General features: G+C 43.8%; 2 protein-coding genes across 6 annotated transcripts; one reads left to right on the top strand and one right to left on the bottom strand.

Moving 5' to 3' along the window:
- LOC8057445 (cingulin) lies at positions 12,594-14,935 on the top strand. 5 transcript variants are annotated; one of them, XM_021462437.1, is made up of 4 exons: positions 12,631-12,861; positions 12,932-13,094; positions 13,165-13,210; positions 13,307-14,935. In XM_021462437.1, the coding sequence occupies exon 4, from the start codon at positions 13,328-13,330 to the stop codon at positions 14,831-14,833; it is 1,506 nt and encodes a 501-aa protein (XP_021318112.1). In that variant the 5' UTR covers positions 12,631-12,861; positions 12,932-13,094; positions 13,165-13,210; positions 13,307-13,327; the 3' UTR covers positions 14,834-14,935. The 5 variants fall into 5 exon arrangements, with proteins under 5 accessions (XP_021318109.1, XP_021318112.1, XP_021318110.1 ...); XM_021462434.1 differs by lacking the exon at positions 13,165-13,210 and having other exon boundaries at positions 12,594-12,714; XM_021462435.1 differs by lacking the exon at positions 13,165-13,210.
- Positions 17,513-19,933, bottom strand: LOC110436307 (histone H3.3). The gene is made up of 5 exons (XM_021463003.1): positions 19,780-19,933; positions 18,517-18,609; positions 18,270-18,346; positions 18,084-18,174; positions 17,513-17,982 (listed from the first exon to the last, which is right to left on the bottom strand). The coding sequence occupies exons 2-5, from the start codon at positions 18,586-18,588 to the stop codon at positions 17,812-17,814; spliced, it is 411 nt and encodes a 136-aa protein (XP_021318678.1). The 5' UTR covers positions 18,589-18,609; positions 19,780-19,933; the 3' UTR covers positions 17,513-17,811.

The raw sequence follows: 21,588 nt of genomic DNA, 5'->3' as shown, positions 1-21,588 counted from the left end.
GGAGTTGCACCTCCACCTCAAAGAGAAGAAACAAGGAGGGGAGGAAACAGGAATAAGAAGAGGAAGAGATTGATCCCTACTTTTTTTGAGGATGAAGAGTTATCTGCTCCATCTTCTGATGGGGAAGAAGACACTGAAATGCCTTCTTATCTTAGTTCTGAACTTGGTTCAGATTCACTTTCTCACAGTGAATGATCATGATCAGTGATGGTGCAGCTGGCTATGTGTTGCCCTGGTGCTTCAAGTGACTAAGCTCATGTGGTATTAACTATTAAGTCTTCTGGGGTGTGGACTTAATAATTGTTAATTTGTTATGCAGTTTAGCACTATGCAGTCTTGTTCTTGTTCTGGTATTAAGTTCATGTTGTAATGCACTGCACTTAATAACTGTTCTTGTTGTGGTGTACTACTTAAGTGGTCATCCACTTATTTGTTGTCCAGAATGTCATGCAATGATAAAATACACCTGTGAATCTGTGATGGACTGATGTAGGCTAGAACCTGATGTTTTCCATTATCTATTTATCTGTGTTCCATTTGAATAGCGCGCAATAGGATCGCTTTAGCGCCGCTATAGCGTGGCCAACAACACCACGCTATGGCAGATGGCAGCCGCTATAGCGGTGCCATAGCGCCGCTAAAGCGTTTTTAGCGTTTTAAAGAGGTCTACGCGAAATAAAATAGCCCGCGATCAAAAACCTTGGAACCAACGGAACATGATCACTACTAGCTCTAGAAATTGTGGTCACAAAAGCTAAAGGGAACTTATGTTTGAAATTAGTGGTACAGAAGATTTTATCAATTGCCGCCAAAGTAGGATGCTCTTGATTATTAGTCTAAGTAAACGATCTAGTATATGGTTTTAACTCTATCAACCCAAACTTGTTAATCCAATCTAAAAACAGATCTGTCCATCTATGGTTAATAATACCACTACTTTTTTCCTTGGTATTACAAACTAAATTAAAATCACCCCCTACAACAGTAGGACCATCCCAGTTTTCTAGGAGGTTTCCAAGATCTGTAATAAACTCTACCTTCCCTTCATTATAAGGAGAGCCATACAGAGAGATTAATCTCCAAGTGAAGTTATCTAGACAATTCCTAACAGTAGCTGCAACACTATACTTCCCCAACTGCCAAGCCAAAACATCAAACTTCCTCTCATTAAACCCAACCAAAATACCCCCCGCAGTACCCTCAGCAGGAAGGTACTTCCAATTAAAATCTCTATGAACATAATTAAGAAAATAATCCTGAAAGTTATCTTTCTTTGTTTCTTGAAAACCAACAAAATCCCACTTATTATCTGAAACAAAATCAGTGATGCATTGCAACCAGCCTTCTTTGTTAAGGCCTCTAACATTCCATAAAGCTCCTATCATTTTTCAACACTGTCATCCATATTCATGCTTTTAGAAGCAATTTTTACCCAAGATTTCTCTCCTAAATCCCTAGGGTCCTTTAAAGACACCTTATCACTAATATTCAAAGGAGGATATTCTTCAAAATTCAGCACACTATCTAAACTGGCAGGAAGAGTAACCTCAGTGTTCTCTATCTCAAAAATAGATCTATCTGCTAGTTCTTTTGACTTCAGAACCTCAATTTTCTCAAGCTCTATATTGGTATTAGTACCTAGCGAAATGTTCACAGTTTGTGCCATCTTAAGTAAGTTGGAAGTGCTTTCAAAAGCAAAAGAGGATATCTGATTTTTACCTTTTTCTAGATACTTGACTTTCTTCAGGTCTTGTGCTTGCTTTCTCTAGCATAGTCGTCCTGTCATCCGCTAGCTCTTGGTGCACAAAGAGTTGGCCCCCACTTGGTCCTCCTTTTCATATTCTTGTTGAACAGCTGGTCTTCCATTATGAGTGCCACCTTATCCACTTCTTCCATATTGATCATGTTCTCAACCTCCTCCATATTTTCAGCATCACTAGGATCAACATCTTCTTCTGAAACTTCCAGTTCCATTTTCCTCAATAGCGATGAGCACTTAGTAATCGAATCCTGTTTTGCCATTTTTCTAAATTCCTCTCATTTAGAGTGGTGAGATTCTTCATTCAGCAGGCTAAGAAATTTGTTCCCCACAATCCGACATTCAGACAAATGTTCCTGAGAAGTAACTAGTGTCTTGCACTGAAAAACCACAGATCCACTCTTAAGAGTTTTCTGAGCTTTGCTTACAATAGGTAAATTCCCATCGGCCCCAGGGACAAACTCCTTCAAAGAAGTCAACCCCATACTTGAGTCCACAACCATAGTATCATCATTAATATCCTTACTGCAACTAGATTTAACTATGCCTTCCAGTTTCTGAGAAGATATCACCTCAGATGGAACAGACATCATTGTTTCCATTAGTGATTCCTGATTCACCTCATCATACTTAATCATATCCAAGGCCACCGTCTTGTACCCAAAGCTCTTTTGTTTATTGATTTTTGGGGTCTGTTCTTTTCCTTCATCAGCTGGTTTGTTGATTTTTGTGACATCCTCATCAGATTTTAAGTCATCAGCTTCATCATCATTGTCTAGATCGTCTCCATCCCCATCATCATCATCATTCCCTTTTCCATTCAGAATTTTGTTGTCAGCATCCTTCTCAACTAACAGCTCCACCACATATAACTTCATTCCCATCTCATAAAGCCTCTCTCTTGGAATCTTCTTCCAATCTTTGCATGCTACCTTAACTCTGACTACCTCATAGAAGGTTTTGAAGATTGTGGACCAATCCACATCTGTTAGCAAACCAAACCTAGATGCAATTTGAGCAAACACTTTCCAGTGACAGTACTTTGGTGGAATTCCTCTCATCTCCACCCACACCTCCTCCAACTCACTATGTGGTTCCAAATCTCCAATCCATTCAAGAACTTCAACTTGAACCCCTTCCTTTCTCAGATTAAAAGATGGGTAATTCTTGATGTCACTAAACCTCTTGTTAGGTGGGTACCTGACTAAGAATCTCCCAGATTCTAATTCCCTTATCTGCCAAGGTCAGTCCTTACTATAAATTTCAGAAAATTCCACCTCCAATTCAGCAAGAGAGATTTGACCTGTCTTCACTCTAACTACACCACAATTTGTAAGATTAAGCCATTGAGTTGATTCAACATTCGGCACCTCAAGGTGATAAAATCCAATTTTGTGTCCTTTATTACGCAAGTATAAAGTTTCTAATAGCATAGTTTCAAAAAAAAATTATTAATTCTCGAATGTAAAGTTTTTGAACCCAGCATTATAAATATATAATGCAATAGGCCAGAGTTTTTATAACCTCAGTACAAAGTTTTGTCATAATTCAAAGTTTCTAAAAAATTCTAATTGTGAAGTTTTTTGAAGCTAACGGTATAAAGTTTAGATTGTGATATCTCAGAGTTTATTTCAAGCCATAAGTATAAAGTTTGTAATGTGCTTGTTCAAACTTTATAAATTCTAAGCTTAAAGTTTTGTACATAGCATTACAAAGGTTTTATGTGATAGTTTATAAATTTTTAGTTTAAAGTTTTCTTTTTTATTTTTTTTCATTGTATGTGCAACATAGCTAACAATTGCATATATGACTTTTTCCCCCACAAAATATAATGGTATTCATTGTTTAATTTTGAAGGATATGTTGGCATACCGCAAGGAGATTGCAAATTACATTCTGAGGCATCCAAAAAATTCAAGAACAACGGATGATGTCAAAAAGTACATAGAGCTAGGTACCTGCAATCATAAAAAAATTAAAAAGCAAAACCAAAAATAAATTAGTGTGGCTTGTCCTTTTTTTGTAAAACAAGTCTTTTTTTCCTTACTTTTCTCTTTCTGACTTAAACTGAAGTATTTCGCTCTGGAAATTTATCTTTGTAATGAGTCTCAGACCTACATATAGTGCACCTCCTAGTATGTTTTTTCTTCTTTTCTTATGTCGCTTCTTCTCCTAAATTGACTTGAACCTCTTCCCAAGTGGCACACTTGCTGCATCTGACTGTGTGGGATCATGGTAAACAACTGCACGAGATGCATTCTCACTTGTCGTGTCATTATTTGCTTCATGTGTTCTTAAAATAGCATTCCCACTCTCACTTGTCGTGCCTAAACATGCAAATGGTGCGGCTGCGGACAGCCCGTCCCGCTTCCTCCAACGCGGGCATGCGCGGCGGCCCGTTTTCCACCGTGTTAAGCTTGCGGCGTTTGCGGCGGCCCGTGCACCTGCCATCATGCTCGTGCAGCTCCTGTCCCCGGCCGCCCAGTGCTCGTCGTTGCCTTCATCAACTTCTGGTGGCATCCACGGCGAGACGAGCAGGTATGGCCTATCAAAGAACAGGTAGATGCGGAAGGTGCTGCATGCACTGTCTGTGCCACCCATGGAGTCAAGTTGCGCCGTGGAGAGAGGAGAGTTCTTGGAAGCCATAGCCGGTTTGTCGCAGGCAAATAGCGCAAAAGCAGAGAGCATGCCCATTAACTGCATAAACCCGCTTCGGATATGTGGGTTGCAGCACAGGCTAACACAGGCTTGCGGCACATGCAGCCCGGTGGGCTTGTGGTGTGCCCGTCGCCATTTGCAAATATATAGTCATGCCATTATTCGTAATTCTGAAAGTTCAGTGGTCAAGTGCCTGAATTTATTACAGACGTGCGCTATAAAAGCACGTCTGTCACTGGACGAGTGTCTGTAAAATACTGCTTGTTTCAGACATGTGTTCTAGAGAAACGTCTGTAAGAAATCTAGAGACGCTCGTACCATACAAGCGTCTGTGTTTAGAATTATTACAGACGCGTCTTTACGGTAGTTGTGTTCTCCGTCGCCTGAGTGACTACTACAGACACGCTTGTGTCAAAGCTCATCTATAGTAAGATATTACAGACACGTTTTGGTAATGTGTCTGTGGGATGACGTCCATATTTGCTCAGTTTTTACATAGTGATCATCGATTAACTTGCTTCCTCTAGCGCTGATGTTGTACTGCAGATTATGAGAAGGAGGCAAATAAAAAAGCTGGTGAAAAGAAACAGTAGCTCAACAGGTGATCCATGTGTACGTTCTGCATTTTTTTCGTTCTTCTATTCGCTGCTCCTAAACAAAAAAGAACGTTTCTGCATGAATCAATTTAAGCCACCAAAGCAGCAGCATCTAATTTCTCATTACAGTTTTAACAACATGAGATTGCCCTGGAACTTCAAAGAGGACCTTTTGTGACTTCATTTTTGTTTCTTGTGCTGATCATATAGGTAGACTATAGAGAGGATCAGACACAACCATAACATGAAATAAAAGCCGCTAAACCCAAGGTAACCTTCAGATATCTAAATTATAGTTGTTAGAAATTTTCTAATTAAATATACTGAATTCTCACTTTGATCCTATTTGCAGTGTCTGTTTGTAGCTTTCCCTGCTGCTTTTCCGTTTAATTGATGCACTGTTTTTTCCATTGGTTAAGAGTGATCCACGGCTGAAGAATGTTCGTGGCTAAAAAAATCTTGATTTATAGCTGCTTATATGCAGCCAAACTCACATTAAATTTTAGATTCAGTAAAATTGTTTATGCTTACCATAGGTTAGCATTTTTAACCAAATGAACCGAAGAAATGTCAGTACAATATTGCTACCGTTTTCTAGACTGTTTATGCTTACCATAGGTTAGCATTTTTAACTAAAGGAACCAGTAAAAACTCAAAGTTCCAGCCTGAGCATCTACTCAATGTCTACGCCAAGAGATACGCCTAATGTATTGAGTGACGTCACTAACGTCGCAGGTATGATTTCAATCTGGATTTATATAGTATGGAGTACTTTGGGGGTGTATTATTCATTTTCTATATAGATGACGTCTGACGGACGAGGGAGGAAGGAAACTTACGGCAACAGGTTTTCGCATGAACTCGACAAGTCCGTCTCCTTCTTGGGAAGGACCGACACTCATGAGCATCGCCGCATGCGCGTTCCAAAGTGGGGGGATCCCAGCATCGGATTCAGGGTCGCAGATCCGGACTTGCCGGCCCGAAAGCAACAGCTGACAGGAGCAACGGTGACGACGTGACCGCTAGACTTCGCCCTGAATGTTCTCGTCCTCGCCTGACATTTTCTCAAAGAAAATTTGTGGTGCTCACACTGCTCGCCTTCCCGTCAATGTGTGGCAATATACAACCAGTTCCGCGACGGCATCGATTGGATTGGAGGTTGGAGACTGGGAGGAGGTACGATAGGAGGGCAGCGGCAGCGGGATTGACAAAATGTTTTACCAACTTAGGACTTGTTTAGTTCTTGAAAAAATTAGCTTTGGTATTATAGTACTTTTGTTGTATTTGAAAATTATTATCCAATCATGAACTAATTAGGCTCCAAAGATTCATTTTCGTAAATTATAGACAAACTATGGGGGTGTTTAGTTCAAAAAGAAAATTAGTTTTTGTTTTCATCTATGGAGGTGTTTAGTTTAAAAAAAATGCAAAATGCAAAATGCCAACTATTTTGGAATGGTGGAATGCAAAATGTCAAAATTTTCAGGGTCATGTTTAGTTCCATCCAAAATGTAGAATTTATTGTCTCATGAGAGCCTCTTGAGGTTAAAAATCCAAAACGGAGAATAACCACCTTTTTGCCAAAAATTTTGCATGGTGTTTAGTTCCATTTTACAAAATGGTCGACCAAAACCCAAATTTTTTTGGGAAAAAATGGAAACTAAACACCCCTATATTTAATATTTAATGCATGTGTCTAAAAATTTGATGTGATAGAAAATCTTTAAAAAAAATTGGAACTAAACTAGGCCTTACTAGAGTCCGTTATATGTCACGTCTTGGGACCGGTTTGAATTAGCTAGAGCTAATTTTTAGCTAGAAAATAGAGCTAGTTTTAGCCCAGAATAGCTGGGGTTTCTCAAGTAGTTGGCTAGTCATTAGTTTGAGGCTTGGCTAGAAATAAGTTCATTAGGACACTTACAATACTCTCTATCACAGAGTCCAAAACAATTAATTACATATTATTTATGGTATTTTGTTGATGTAGCAGCATATTTATTAAAGAAAGAGGTAGAAAAAATAAGACTCCAAGTCTTATTTAGACTCTAAGGGCACTCACAATGCATACTCTATCATAGAGTCTAAAGTTATTTATTATCTCGAACAATGTGGACTTAGAGTCTAAATAAGACTTGGAGTCTTATTTTTTCTACCTCTTTCTTCAATAATATACTGTCACATCAGCAAAATACTATAAATAATATGTAATTAATTGTCTTGGACTCTGTAATAGAGTCTTGCATTGTGAGTGCCCTAAGGGCACTCACAATGCAGACTCTATCATAGAGTATAAAGTTTTTTATTAGCTCGAACAATGTGGACTTAGAGTCTAAATAAGACTTGGAGTTTTATTTTTTCTACCTCTTTCTTCAATAAATATGCTACCACATCAGCAAAATATCATAAATAATATGTAATTAATTGTCTTGGACTCTGTGATAGAGTCTTGCATTGTGAGTGCCCTAAGTCCACATTGTTTGAGGTAATAAATAACTTTAGACTCTATCATGGAGTCTAAAGTTATTTATTACCTCGAACAATATAGACTTGGAGTCTAAATAAGACTTGGAGTCTTATTTTTTCTACATCTTTCTTCAATAAATATGGTGCCACATCAACAAAATACCATAAATAATATGTAATTAATTGTCTTGGACTCTGTGATAGAGTCTTGCATTGGGAGTGCCCTTAGTTATTAGCTTCCTGTTTGGGTGAACTAATTTGGGCCATTTTTTATAATAATTTTGGCTATTTTTAGCTAGCTAGTGATTAGCCTAGGATCTAAATAGAGTACCAGATTAGGTAGCCACGATTTTAATAGTATACGCAGTATGAGATACTTGACACAGCTCTTTCTATGACTTCTTAGCCACATGACATCCTGATCCATAAAGCATAGACTTTGTTTTACTCTATTATCTAATCTTATATCCTTTTTTTGCCACAAGACTTAAGTGTGTGTGTTTGGTAGAGATTGAGGTTAAACTTTTCGAATTTAGCTTCTTCTCAAATCGTTTGGCTAGTCTAGATTCACATTCATCAAAGGATGGCGGAAATCATTGTTCCACATGAAAAAAATCATAAAAATAGGTGAGTTTTACAAAAAAAAAAGTATTTTTATGGGTGAAAAACAATTCAAAAGCGATTGATTTTAATTGGTTTCACTTAAAGAGAATCAAAAAAAATATTTCTAGATTAGAGGGAAGGTAGGAAAGCAAGAATACCCTAGATGTGATTTTGGTCTCTAGTACAAAAAGGGAGAATCGCTAGAAATGATTTTTACCTAAAATCAATATTGTCTTTAATCACTTGACAGGGTTTCTAGTGATTATGAAGAGAATTGTCAGATCCAAACAGCCTACCTACCTTAGTCAAAGATTTGTTGCAAACATATTAGGACTTTGTGTGACCCATGCCCTAAAGAGGAACTAAAAGGATTCTTAGTCTTCAAAAAAGTATAGACGATTGTACATGAAGAGCTAGAAAAAAAACACTAAACATGAGAAGAAAAAAGTTCAAAAATTGCTCCTAGCTCCAAAGAGAATAATAAAAAGCAAAAAGATGCAATATCCAAGAGCAATGCTAGGCACACAACGCAAATGGGGGTGAGTTTTGTTATAAGAGGTAGCCATTGTTTGGTTCATCATGCCACCATGGCACCTCTAATTAGTTTTCTTAGAGGAAATAAGGATTGCAGCGAGTTTTTGCTACAGTTGGCTTTGTAATAGCCTTCTTGTATGGCTCTTCTAGATCCGGCACAGAGTTATACATACTGAACATGTTCGACGTGTTCTTGACACATGGACTTACTTAACTATGTTTTGCTCACCACAACCCATGTGATGATGAGTTAACAACAATAGAACCATTTACTTCATTAATGAGACAAACAACGGTTAGCTTTGTCTAAAAAAATCACATAGGTGTCCTTTTAGTTTCTTAAGTCAACACGACATCATTAAAACATAAATATTTTATTACCACTATGTAACACATATTCACCTATTGCATGAAGCAGTGAGAATAGTTACACTAGCTCTTAAATAGCCAAATAGGTAACAATTTTGGGTCCTATGTTTATTAAGTTCCCTCCATTGTGAGGGCAGCTCTAAGAATTGAACTAGGGAACTAACACAGATTTTGCTACATCAATTATCAATATAAAGATAGTACATAATACAAGCTTTTCAATAATCTAATTATAAGCATCTTACCATGGGTCCCATATCATTTGTTTTTCTTCACCCGTATCTCACCATGCATGGTCCCGATAACAGTCTCGTAGCTCGTTTGAGCCTAATTGGGGAATAAAATATAGCTCTTTTTTCTCTTTTTCACATAAGCAAAATGTTAAGATGCATTTCTACAAGTTAGTTGAAATATCATTATTGGAGCTGCCCTAAGAATATTTCTAGATTGTATCATTGGATACTACTACACAAAAACTTTTACAAGCTGTTTTCAAATGGTCTCCGAGGCGGTTTTGGACCGGTTGCCCAGCCCATGTCAAAAACGCAATTCACTCCTCATCGACATGGGAGATAAATGTAAGACCAAGCCCAAAATAAATGCGGAAATGCGAGTGCCAAGTGAACGAAAAACACGAGAAAATAACATATGCTGCCAAAATCGAGCCGGAGCTTGATTATCCGCCTATAATTGCGGATCGTTCACCCACTGCGTCCTCTCCCCCCACCTCTATCTCTCTCTCTCCCCTCGCAACCCTCCACCACTGCGACCTTCCTGCGGTGCTCCTCCGACGAGCTTGCCGACCGGTAGCCCAGATCTAGGCTCCTCCTGGCCAGATCTGCCATCCTTCTACTTGGATCTATGGCGGCTTGGGCTGGGCGGTCGGGGCTTGGCGTCGGGCTTCTGGTGCTTCTGGTCGGCCGTGCTGAGCGGCCAAGGCCGGGGTGGAACCATGGCCAACCCGTGGCATGGGGCTGGCCGTCCCTGCGCTCCCCTGGCTCGTTGCGGGGACCTTCGGTGGTGTCGTGACTCCTGGGCGGTGGGGGGGCCGCGCCTGTTGACCGTCCTATGGCCACCAGCCTAGTGGACGGGGGTCAGTGGCCAACGGGCCGTTGCCCAGTGTTGTGTTGGTGTGGAGGGTGCTGCAGCCTCGAGCGGCTTGCGTCTGCAGAGTGAAATTGGGTGAAAACCCTGCTTGGTTTCTCCAGGCCGGCGACGATGGCGCAGTGTGCGTCATCTAACTTCTTGGAGGCGTCGTCGTAGCTTCTTCGGCGGATGCAGGCTGGGGACGAAAGTCCTACTCTTGTGCTTCTATCAACATCATTGGCTTCTGCGGATGTCATTTTCCTTCATGAAGGTTTTGTTGGAGCACTGCTGCAGCCCATCGCCCACTACCCTCGCTGGAGCTCTTCGTGTCGTTGGTTGTTGCGGAGGCTCCTAGCTGTGCTTGCTTGTGCCTGTGTGTTACACTGCTATGTCCTGTCCTGCTGCACTTGACCTTGCCGACGTCGTTGCTAGCGGATGCTTTGCCGCTATTGCTCTTTCTTGACGGATGCTTTGCCGTCGTTGTCGCTAGCCTCCTCCTTAGCAGATACTTCGCTGCTGAGAGTGTCTTGGCCACTTCGTGCTGCGGTGGCTTTGCCGTAGGGGTTGTCTTCTTCGCTGATGGTCTGTGGATTCCTGGCGGATGCTTTGCCGCCTTTGGCTCTCGGCCCCCTTCTCTGGTAGATGCTTTTGTTCCCAAGAGTGTGTTGGCCCGCTTCTTGGCGGATGCTTTACCGCCATGGTCGCTTGGTTTGTAGGCGGCTGCTTTGCTGCCGTTGCTTTGCTCTTTCTCAGGGTGGATGCTTTGCCACCATGCCTTGGTCTTTTGCACAGGAAACCTTTGCTAGGTTGTTTCTATGGCAGGCACAATGGTAGGTCTAGGGTGGTGTCGAGGGTGGTCGCTCTCTCTTTGTATCTTTTTTGTTTCTATGTTTATTTCAGGTTACTCACTACTATCTTAGTGGTTTGTAATCTGTGCTATGAGGGTTCTCTCATAGTTGACTTGTAATTCACTCCTCTTAATGAAAAACGGGCTATATTCCCGATCGAGAAAAAAAAATTGATTTTCTTGGATCGATCTTCTGCAATAACGAGGCCATCAACACGTTGGTACTAATCCCCTACGATTATCCTCATTGTTCACAGCTGCGCCTGTATAGTAATCCTTCTTCCTTGCACACCTAAAAAGGCGTAATGACTTGGCCCTGCTCATTTAATCCTGGTCACGCGCCCGAGTTTTGATGCTGTCGATGTCGGTTGTCCCCATTCCGGCCTCGAACTCCCCACTACTGTTTCGACAATTACACAGTTTATCTATAATTTATAAGACGAATCTTTTAAACCTACTTAGTCTATGGTTGAATAATAATGATCAAATACAAATAAAATTGTTACAATATCAAAATCTAAAATCTCTGAACACTCTGATTACTCGTCAAGGTAAGGAATTCTTATGGTCTACTGCAATTAATTTTTGTAATTCTGAAAAAAAAAAAGAAAGAGTTGTGAAACTTCGTCCATCATCGGATTGACTGATTCACCGCACTTTCAACCGAAAAAAAAAAGAGGAGAGTGAGAGAAAGATCCGTGTAGGAACGATGAGCTGAAAAAAGAATCAACGATCATCAGCCGGGTCAGCACTGGTTCACCGTGACGCCGACGCGATCCATCATCCCACGTCCCCACCAAATCCACAGTCCCCGGCGCAACGCAGGAGGGAGGAGGACGGACACCGCGAGCAACCGCACCACCAATTTAAAACCCGGCCGTCCACGCGCCGGTCGGCGTCCGGCAGGCAGCCCACGCACACGACGGGGGCCCGTCCGCGGTCCGCGCCGCAGCCCTCCCGCGCCGGCAGGCACACAGTCACAGCAAACGGCCGCTGGCTCCCAGTCGCAGTGCCGGATCAAATCAAAGAAAACCAGCCAAAACCCCGCGCCAAAACCACCGCCGTTGACCCCATCTCGCACGCCAGGCTCCAAACGCACTTACCCACGAGTCCACGACCCGCCATTTGCGGCCCTCGCGATTGACGACGCACGATACACATGTACACAAATCCAAGCCGGCTCCGTTTAGGCCTTGTTTGTATGTAGTCGTATTCACATCAATCTATATATGTTGAGGTGGATTGGAGTGGAATTTGAACTAAATTCCACTCCAATCCACACCAACACACATGGATTGAAGTAAATACGACAACATCTAAACAAGGCCTTAATATTTTTTTATTATTAGCAGTATCCCGTTTCCATTCTCAGGCCTTGTTTAGTTCCGAAAAATGAAAATTTTTCGGTACTGTAGCACTTTCGTTTGTTTGTGACAAATATTATTCAATCATAGACTAACTAGGATCAAAAGATTCGTCTCGTAATTTACAGCTAAACTGTATAATTAGTTTTTTTTATTTATATTTAATGTTTCATGCATGTGCCACAAGATTTGATGTGATAGAGAATCTTGAATTGGTTCCCACGGCCTGGCCTCACTTCGCTGTTCGCTTTCCTTCTCCTGTCTGCTTCCCGTCCGTCCCCGGCGGTGGTCGCCTGGTGGTATTAATTGCGCCATGTCGTGCCAGGCCTTCTTCTATTCCGTTCCCCTCTGACACGGATCTCTTTCTTTTTCCCCGGCCTGCCTCGGAGTCCGCGCCGCCCGCCGCGTGCCCGAGATGCTGTCCGCCAGGCCGAGGTGAGTGAGAATTCAGACGACACCCCCTGAGGCCCTGACTGGCTACTTGGCACGCGCGCGCCTCCTTCTTCTATAGTAGAATCGATCCTTCTTTCCCGGCTCGGCTCGGGGAGTCGGGGATCCTCTCCGTCTGTTGCCACTGCGTCTGTGCGTTCTTTTATTGTTTTGACTATTTAGCCCGGCGATACGGTTTCATGAGCTGGGATTCGCCTCGCAGATCCGGCTCCTTCGAGGCCGGCCTCAGGGTCAGGGGTGCCGCCACAGCCACCGCCTCGTCGTCCGTTTCCAGAGACCGCAAGCCGTCGTCCCCTCGCCTCCACCGCAGCCGCTCATCCGCCGGCGCCGGCGGCGGTGCCTCCAAGGCGCCCTCGTCACCGGAGGTATTCCCTTACTGCACCGCCCTGCCTTTCTGCTTTTGTCGCCATCTCTCACGTTACGTTACGCACGAAGCCGGCGGCTTTGGAATGGAGTGATCACCGATCAGGGGCGCCGGCCGGTATATATACTACTGTAAGGAGTAAGGACATTAAACCTTCTTGTTTCTAACGGCGGCTGCGGCGGCGGCGGCTCTTGGTGCTGTCCTGTTTGGCAGAGGCGGCGCGGCGTTGGCGGCATGGGCGCGATGCAGCAGCAGCAGCGGGTGGCGCAGCTGGAGGAGGAGCTCCGGCGGGAGCGGGAGGACAAGGCGCGAGCCGTGAGGGAGCTCGATGACCTGAGGCGGGGACGCGAGGACGGCGCCAGGGCCGTCGCGGAGAAGGTGCAGCTTCTGGAGCGGGAGGTGGGCAAGTCCAAGGAGTCGGAGCGCAAGATGCTGGAGTCGCTGATATACCAGACGAAGCAGCTGGAGCAGACCAAGATCTCGCTCGAGGAGGCCAAGCTGGAGATCGCCACGCTGCAGCAGGCCAACAAGAGCCTCGAGGCCGCGTCCGCGTCCGCCCGAGGCCGCGGCGGCGGCGGCGTGGAGCAGCAGAGGACGAGCGTCAAGGACCTCATGTTCGGCGGCGCGGACGAGGAGATCAGGGTCCTGCGCGGCGAGCTCCGCACGGCGATGCAGGGCGAGGAGCGGAGCCGCAAGGCGGCGGACGACCTCTCCGTCGCGCTCTCCGACGTCACCATGGAGGCCAAACAGGTCAAGGTGTGGCTCGCCGAGGCGCAGGCCGAGCTGGAGGCCGCCAACGCCGAGGCCGAGCGGCTGCGCGCGGCGCTGGCCGACGCCGAGGCCGAGGTCCGCGCCGTGGCCGCCGAGCGCGACCGGTGCAGGCTCGAGGCCGACGAGTGCGTCGCGGCGTGGGGCGACAAGGAGCGCGTCTTCCTCGACTGCGTGCGCGCGTCCGAGGACGACGTGAACCGGGCGCGCCAGGAGAACACCAAGCTGGTCGAGTCGCAGCGCGTCATCCGCGACGAGAACGCGCGACTGCGGGACATCCTCAAGCAGGCCGTCGCCGAGGCCAACGTCGTCAAGGACTCGCTCCAGCTCGCCAGGGCCGAGAACGCGCGCCTCAACGACGCCGTCGCGGAGAAGGAGAGCGCGCTGCAGAGCCTCCGCCAGGAGTACGAGTGCATCAAGGTCAGCGAGGCCGCGGCGCAGGGTAGCCTCAAGGAGCTCAACAGCCTCCTCGCCGCCACCACGACGACGACGACGACCACGGCGTGCAGCACGCCCGCGTCCGCCAAGACCGCCCCCGCGCCGGACTACGCCTTCGACCAGCGCCTGCCAGCAAATGGTATTGGCAGCAAGAACGGGACGCCGCAGTCGTCGTCGCAGCGGTGGATGGCAGACAAGCCACGCACGCCGAGCAGCCGCCGGAGGTACTCGATCGGCGAGCCGGGGAAGCTGAAGACGGGCCTCTCGCAGTCGGCGCGGATGGGGAACCTGAACCCCAAGGACCGGGTGTTCGCGTCGCTGAGCAACATTGCTGACCTCAAGTCCGCAGCAGACGCGGCGGCGATGGAGGACTTCGACGACGAGTTCGATCACGTCGACGAGAGGCACTACGTTGACATGGACGATTCCATGAAGCACAAGAAGAAGAGGCCGATATTCCGCAAGTTCGGCGATTTGTTTTGCAGGAGGAAAAGCTTCTACAAGCCAAATTTAGCGCCAGTACACACACTCTAATTTTTTTTTTACCCCGATATACTGCTTGTAGTTCTGTACTTCTCTTCGATCTGTTCGTCTGAATACACGAGAAATGAAAAGTTGTTGAATCAGATTTGCTTCTTTCTTGTGTTGAAATTTCAATCGTTTCCAGAACCTGGCATTTTCATCAAGCTGAAAATTCAACAGTTTATAGTCATACGGCTGACACAAAGGATTAAAAGGGATCGAATCTGATTATCTGAAGGTGATGTGAAGAAGGTGCCACTTTGGATACCTTTCAGTGTAACGCTTTTGACATTTAGACTTCTAGAACTATAACGGAAAGTCAACTTTTGCTAAGGCGGCCATTTGTCAGTGCAGAAGTTAATTACGACGGCATATTCTCTTCTCTATCGTGCACTGGAGGCGTTTGCTCTGAACCTTCACTGTATTGTTTTTTTTTTATGAAATCCTTCACTGTATTGTAACCATGCATATAAGTCTTTCGCCTAGCACAGCTTGGAAATGAATTTGCACAGCGGTTTTCTCGTTTGCCTAGCACGCCAATGGCGCAATGCCAAGATAGGAGCATTGAGCATATAGCAGGGTAGGCTCTGCCGATACGCGTGCATTGTTAGTCCTCCCTAGTGAGCTGTTGTTGCTTTCATTCCAATGCCAAGAAATAATCAGATTTATTGATGCGGCAACGTTATACTCCTTTCAGCACTGAAATAGAAGAGATCCCATAATATGTTTTCCTAATCTACTTTGAGTATCTAAAGTCGCATGCTTTGATGTCTCGCCAACAATCCTTTCAGTACAGAAAGCTACCTTTAAAGTCCAGCCGATGCTCCATAGCTCCAAAAGAACTTGTGTCTGCTTATGTATATCCATCTTCTTACCAGGAAAAATACCACGTAAATACTGGTTGCACATATAGATATAAAATACGGTGTCCAAAACAGAATGGACGGGGCTGACCTGTTCCTAGCACTGTGGATCGTTTGGTCGTTTAGAACCCATCTGGCAATCAATATCACCATTGACAAGGCAGAACAAAGAGAGCATGCTTTTCAGTCATTCTCCATGTTTCATTACATCAGGCAAGCAAATCATCTAGTATCAAAGGCTTTCTTAGAATTCCATCTAAACAAGTCTCTTTGATCATTTCGACAACTGCAAAAGGTGTCGGTGATCACTTCTGCTTGAATTATGATGGAGCAAATCACGGCGCATGGCTCCTGATGACGTAAAACGAGTGAGTTAAGCTTCGTGCATGCCTTCAGTGCTGCAGCACGAAGTAAAGATGAGCTCCTTTCGGCGGCGTCTTCTTCTACTCAATGGCCCATCGAAGACATGGCATTTTGCCGGTGCTCACTTCCGTTGCCACATTTTGTGACGTGGATCCTCTTGGTGTCACCGACCCTTCGACAGAAGCTGAGAGAAGCCCTGAAAAAAGCTTAGAAAAATAAACAAAGCTTGCACTGCATCAGACGTGATCCTATGCCGGTTCCCAAAGAGTCTTTGTACGTTCAGTTAGCAGTCCATGTCTCTGGACGCCTGGTGAAAGTGTTACTGCTACAAGAAAAGCCCTCCTATTCAATGGCATCAGCATCATGAATCATGAGTGATGGGGTAAAAAAAAATCTGCGGATATCATATGATGCTGCCTGGCATCGTACTAAATCACCTTTACTTTTTTGTTTCTTGAAAATCGCTGGTAGAGATGGTGTTGCCAAGCAATCGAAAGGCATTAACTAAACTATCCTAGGAGTAAATGTTGTTGATACACGCTGATGAGACCAGAAGGGCATCGATTTTATTTTAGTTTAGTTTAACTGAGCACGCCTTTGTCGACGACCCCTTGGGGAATTTGGTCTGTCAGCAGTGCGTGAGCGTGACCAACCGAACACACAACAAAAATTAATCCAATCTGAACTAATCAGGCTGCTGATCTACGTTAGTCGGAACGAATTTTGTCACATCTTTTTCGTTATTACGAAACCTGCCTGAAGGCTGCTGAGTTAGACCATTCTAAAACATCTTGACAGCACCGGGCCATGCCGTCATTAACAGCGATACAGGATGCCTGTGATGCTCGGGTATGGAGATTAATCAATTTTGCATACTAGAAATGTAAAAAGAACATATTAGAAATGAATTGGTGCGGATACAGTCAGGACTACAACCCACACTAGCAAAGCTAGGTGTGGTGTGATTAATGGTCGAATCAACACACGGGTCAAACTCACAGGTCAGACATGATAATAACGATTTATAAAAGTTAAATCGCGAGATGATTTTTTGGATTGGCCGGAATTCAGTAACAATGGAAAGAGAGGAACCCGTCAAGTAGAGATGGACGAGAATGGTGGGTTGGTCCGGTACGTGGAAACAATCGAGATGGAAGACCGGTCAGTCAAGGCTGCACGGGTAAAATGGGTTGGTCGTGGCGCGTGCCAAAAGGACACCACTTTCGGGTCTTTTTACACGAAAATGCAGCCTTCTTTTGTTTTTATGGGCGACGAATGCAGCCTTCTCGCCTGCTACCCGCGAAGCAACTCAGCAGTTTGCCGGCTTGCCTCATGTCGGTAACGGGCTGGACACAAAACTGCCCTGGCCTCTACAAGCATGCAAGCAGAAATGTTCATGACTGCTGCCGCCGAAAGATAAAGCAGCACATCGATACCACAGCAGACGACATCACATACAAAAAACTTCAGCACAATAAAATGCAACCGTTGCTGACACAATATAACGAAGTTCACAACTTAACATATCAATTCGAGGTTCAGATAACCCATCAGGTTGATGGGCGAAACCAGCACTTAGACAATTATACTAATCGACAACAATTATAGACTCTAAAAACATAGTAAGATCGCAGCACTTCCTACCAACTAATCCACTACGAATGAGCATTAGAGTTCAAACACCCACAAACGTTAAGCACCACAAAAGCAAAGCATCGAACAGATGCACACCATACTTCCAGAGCCAATCCAGTAACAGAGAAACTACGCCCTCTCGCCACGGATCCTCCTTGCCAGCTGAATGTCCTTGGGCATGATGGTCACGCGCTTGGCGTGGATGGCGCACAGGTTTGTGTCCTCAAACAGACCCACCAGGTATGCTTCCGCAGCCTCCTGCAGCGCAAGGACCGCGTGGCTCTGGAAACGCAGATCAGTCTGCACAAATACAACAGGTTGAGAAATAAGCTTCTATGCTTACTTCAGAATTGCGAGATTACATGACTGAGCACAACAGATAGTATGAAAACAAATCTCACCTTGAAATCCTGGGCAATTTCCCTGACAAGCCTCTGGAATGGAAGCTTCCTTATGAGCAGCTCAGTGCTCTTCTGATACTTGCGGATTTCACTGCAAAGTCAGGGAGAACAATTAGGATTTTGCCAATAGGGCACACTTATTTGAAGTGGGGACAGCAAGCAATCAAAGAATTATTTATCACGCACCGAAGAGCAACAGTTCCAGGGCGGTAACGGTGAGGCTTCTTTACTCCTCCAGTTGTAGGTGCAGACTTACGGGCAGCCTGTCAAATAACAAAACTAAGTTAATGATTGTTTTATAAATATAACTAAAATGACCTGTCTTCACATTTTATGACCAGTTTATAGTTTTATACACACAAAAGATGAAGTATGTACAGTATAATAACTACAAACAGTAACAAAAAAAAAGAACAGATTACTAGCAACAAACCTTGGTGGCAAGTTGCTTCCTAGGAGCCTTCCCTCCAGTGGACTTGCGAGCAGTTTGCTTAGTACGAGCCATGAGTCACAAACTATGGTTTACCTGAAAACAGCAAAAAAACAAAGGGTAATAAGTAAAAGGTTACCCAAAATCCTTAGAATACTCCTGATAAATCAATTGCATAACTAATTCACCATGCAGAGGTTCAAAACCACATCAACTAATAGTTCTACTGAACAATGAAGCTGTAGAATAATTTTATTGGAAAACATAAATTCTAAATGATAAACCTCAACCTGATCCTAATCCAAAAGAACATTGGGAAGATGATCCACTACGAACAGTAATAGAAAGATAATGTAGCCAGGTCAATATCCCATCCTATCATCACAAATATAATGATTCAATGATACAAAATAGAACGATCCTTTCTCCAACAAATTGATTCATCTGTAAAATGATAATGTGGACTACCCCAGACGTGAAATATCAATACTAAACTTCATATATTTGTGTCACATTAATAGGTGCTATGCAGGTTTGGGCACTTTTTTTTAATAAGGAACAAAACATTTAACATTAACATTGCTGCTTTCATGCAGCAATACAAACACATATAAGTTACACCATGTACCAAACATCAGTAGAATTATTGTTGCTCAATAGTTAAAGACAACATTCAAGAGACCCACAAGATCATTCTCACAATGCAATGCTTAACTATAAAAGAGCGAGGTTTGTTGAATCCAATGATCAGGATGATATAACCGTATCAGCTAAACTACATCTATAACCATCAGTTCTTACGATATGGGTTAGACGCATCTCAGTAGCATAAGTGATTCTAATGAGGGCATTTACAAATTACAAATCACATAGCATGCACGCGAATTATTAATACTACTGTACCTCATGAAATCGAATACTCGCGGTAAATGATTGATGCCTAAAACGCAGACCATGTACTGGCGAAATCATGCGACTGGCAACCGCATATTACGAGAGTATACTTGCCAAACGGCAAAAATCCGCAACAAATAAGCACAGGTAACCACATGTACACGAGATTAAGCATGAGCGAACCGAAAATCCCACCGAACAAACACACCCTAATCCCTAATCATGGAACCCTAATCGCGACAGACATTCGAATTCGCGGCGGCGAGCGCCGCTGAGATAAATTAGCAAGAGCCACGAGCGAATCATCAACTACAGGAATCGAATCGAATCGAATCGAAACTTCGAAATACGGTATCGAAAAGGCATGATTACCTCGAGCGCCTCCCAAATCCCAAATCAGCGGAGAGCGGTTTGCGACACGCGAGGCTTTTTTCCCCAACCTCAGATTAGAACTGGCGATTAAAGGCGGCGGTTGGGTAGGGGATTATATATGGGGGCAGTCAATGCTGGTGGTTCAAACGGACGGCGCGGATCGGGCGCTTTTGTGTTTGGCTACGCACGATCGGACGGTCGGTGGTGGCCGTTTAGCTGTGACACGGATCAGGGAGGGTAAACTTCGCGCTCCTATTGGTTGTGACCTGGAGGACGGGGATCTTCATTAGTGGGGTCGCTAAAAAGAGGACGCCGTTCCCTCAAAAAATAGAGGACGCCACATTTTGTACGTACAGGAAGGCGATGTTCTGCTTTTTTCTTTTGTCTGCTGACCTGTGGGCCACATTTTTTCGTTTTTTGAGAATTTGAGAATTGGGCCACATTTTGGTTGAAGAACCGTTGCGGGTGTCGTTGGAGGCCCAGAGAGCAAGCACACAGGGAACGTACTGGGCCGGCCTGCTAAACCTATCCACAATTTCACTTAGGAATTCCTTTCACTTACGGTTACAGTCCGTCCGCCACCAAGCCCAACAAGCAAATCAAAGCCCAAAATGGTATGGTCTCATGCTTTGCCAGCCAGATCGAAGAGAAGAAGTGTCTGGAAAAAAAAAATCAACATTACCTCCCATAACTTTTGCTCTATTTCTCTCTAAACTCTAATAAAACCGGGTAAATCATCCCCTGAATTTTTAAAACTGTCTGTTTATCTCTCTGATCGGTTATAAGCAATTTTTAAACACAATTTTGTCTTTTTATTTTTATTTCAGTTGAATCTTTGAAAAATTATGTAAATCACAGAAAAATCAGACAAAAAAGGAGTCTAAAAAATGAATTTTCTATTTTATGATTTTTATTTGATTTACTATAATTTTTCAAAAATTCAACCAAAATAAAAAAAGAAAGAGATAAAACTGACTTTGAAAAAGCACTTATAACCAGTCATGAAGGTAAAACGAATGGTTTTAAAAGTTCAAGGAGGTGGTTTATCAGGTTTTAAATTTCAGAGAGGAAAAACTACATTTCGTAAAATTGATAGAGGTAATGTGGACTTTGTACGAAGTGCCTGAGGCTAGAATGATAATGGGTCATACCTATGCCAATGTCTCCAGTAAGGATATTTATTTTTAATAATAAATAAAAAATATCCCCGCTTCTACCTCTTCGTTTTAGAAAAGTGTCGTCAAACCACGATAACGTATTACAAATGTGTGAAAAGTTCCACCAAAACATTTTACATGATGAGAATTGCTATTTAATACTCCCTATGGGTTGCGTGCCGGTTAAAATGTGTGTGGACTTGTTATGGATTTGTTGTAGCCGTGTGTGTTGAGATGTGTTGATGTATTATCTTGGTTTTTTTTTTAGGTTTTCATACATTTTTTTCTTAATATAAAAAGATACGCGGTTCTCTTGCGTGTTTGAGAAGAAAACATAGAGGAATAGTGGGTCACCTTGCCTACCCCTTTCTTTTCTAAAAGTAGGATGTGAATTGATCATTAGCCTTAATCCCTATGTTACCATCTTGGACAGAAGAACCAAACACACTCTGTTGGGTGTAATCCATTTATCCTTAGCGCTTGGTATAAGAGATCTCGTTTTACGTTGTTATACGCCTTTTCAAAGTTGTGTAGTTTCTTTTTCCCTTTGGTAAGAACACATTATTTCTGATTTTCTTTGACATTGATAGAAGGTTTGAAGATTAGTTGAGAGCGAGGTACCCTATAATGATTGATGTAGTTTGTCATCAGG

The sequence above is a fragment of the Sorghum bicolor genome, chromosome 6 (assembly GCF_000003195.3).
Source record: "Sorghum bicolor cultivar BTx623 chromosome 6, Sorghum_bicolor_NCBIv3, whole genome shotgun sequence".
Taxonomy (NCBI): Eukaryota; Viridiplantae; Streptophyta; class Magnoliopsida; order Poales; family Poaceae; genus Sorghum; species Sorghum bicolor.
This window is presented reverse-complemented; position numbering and strand designations above follow the sequence as displayed.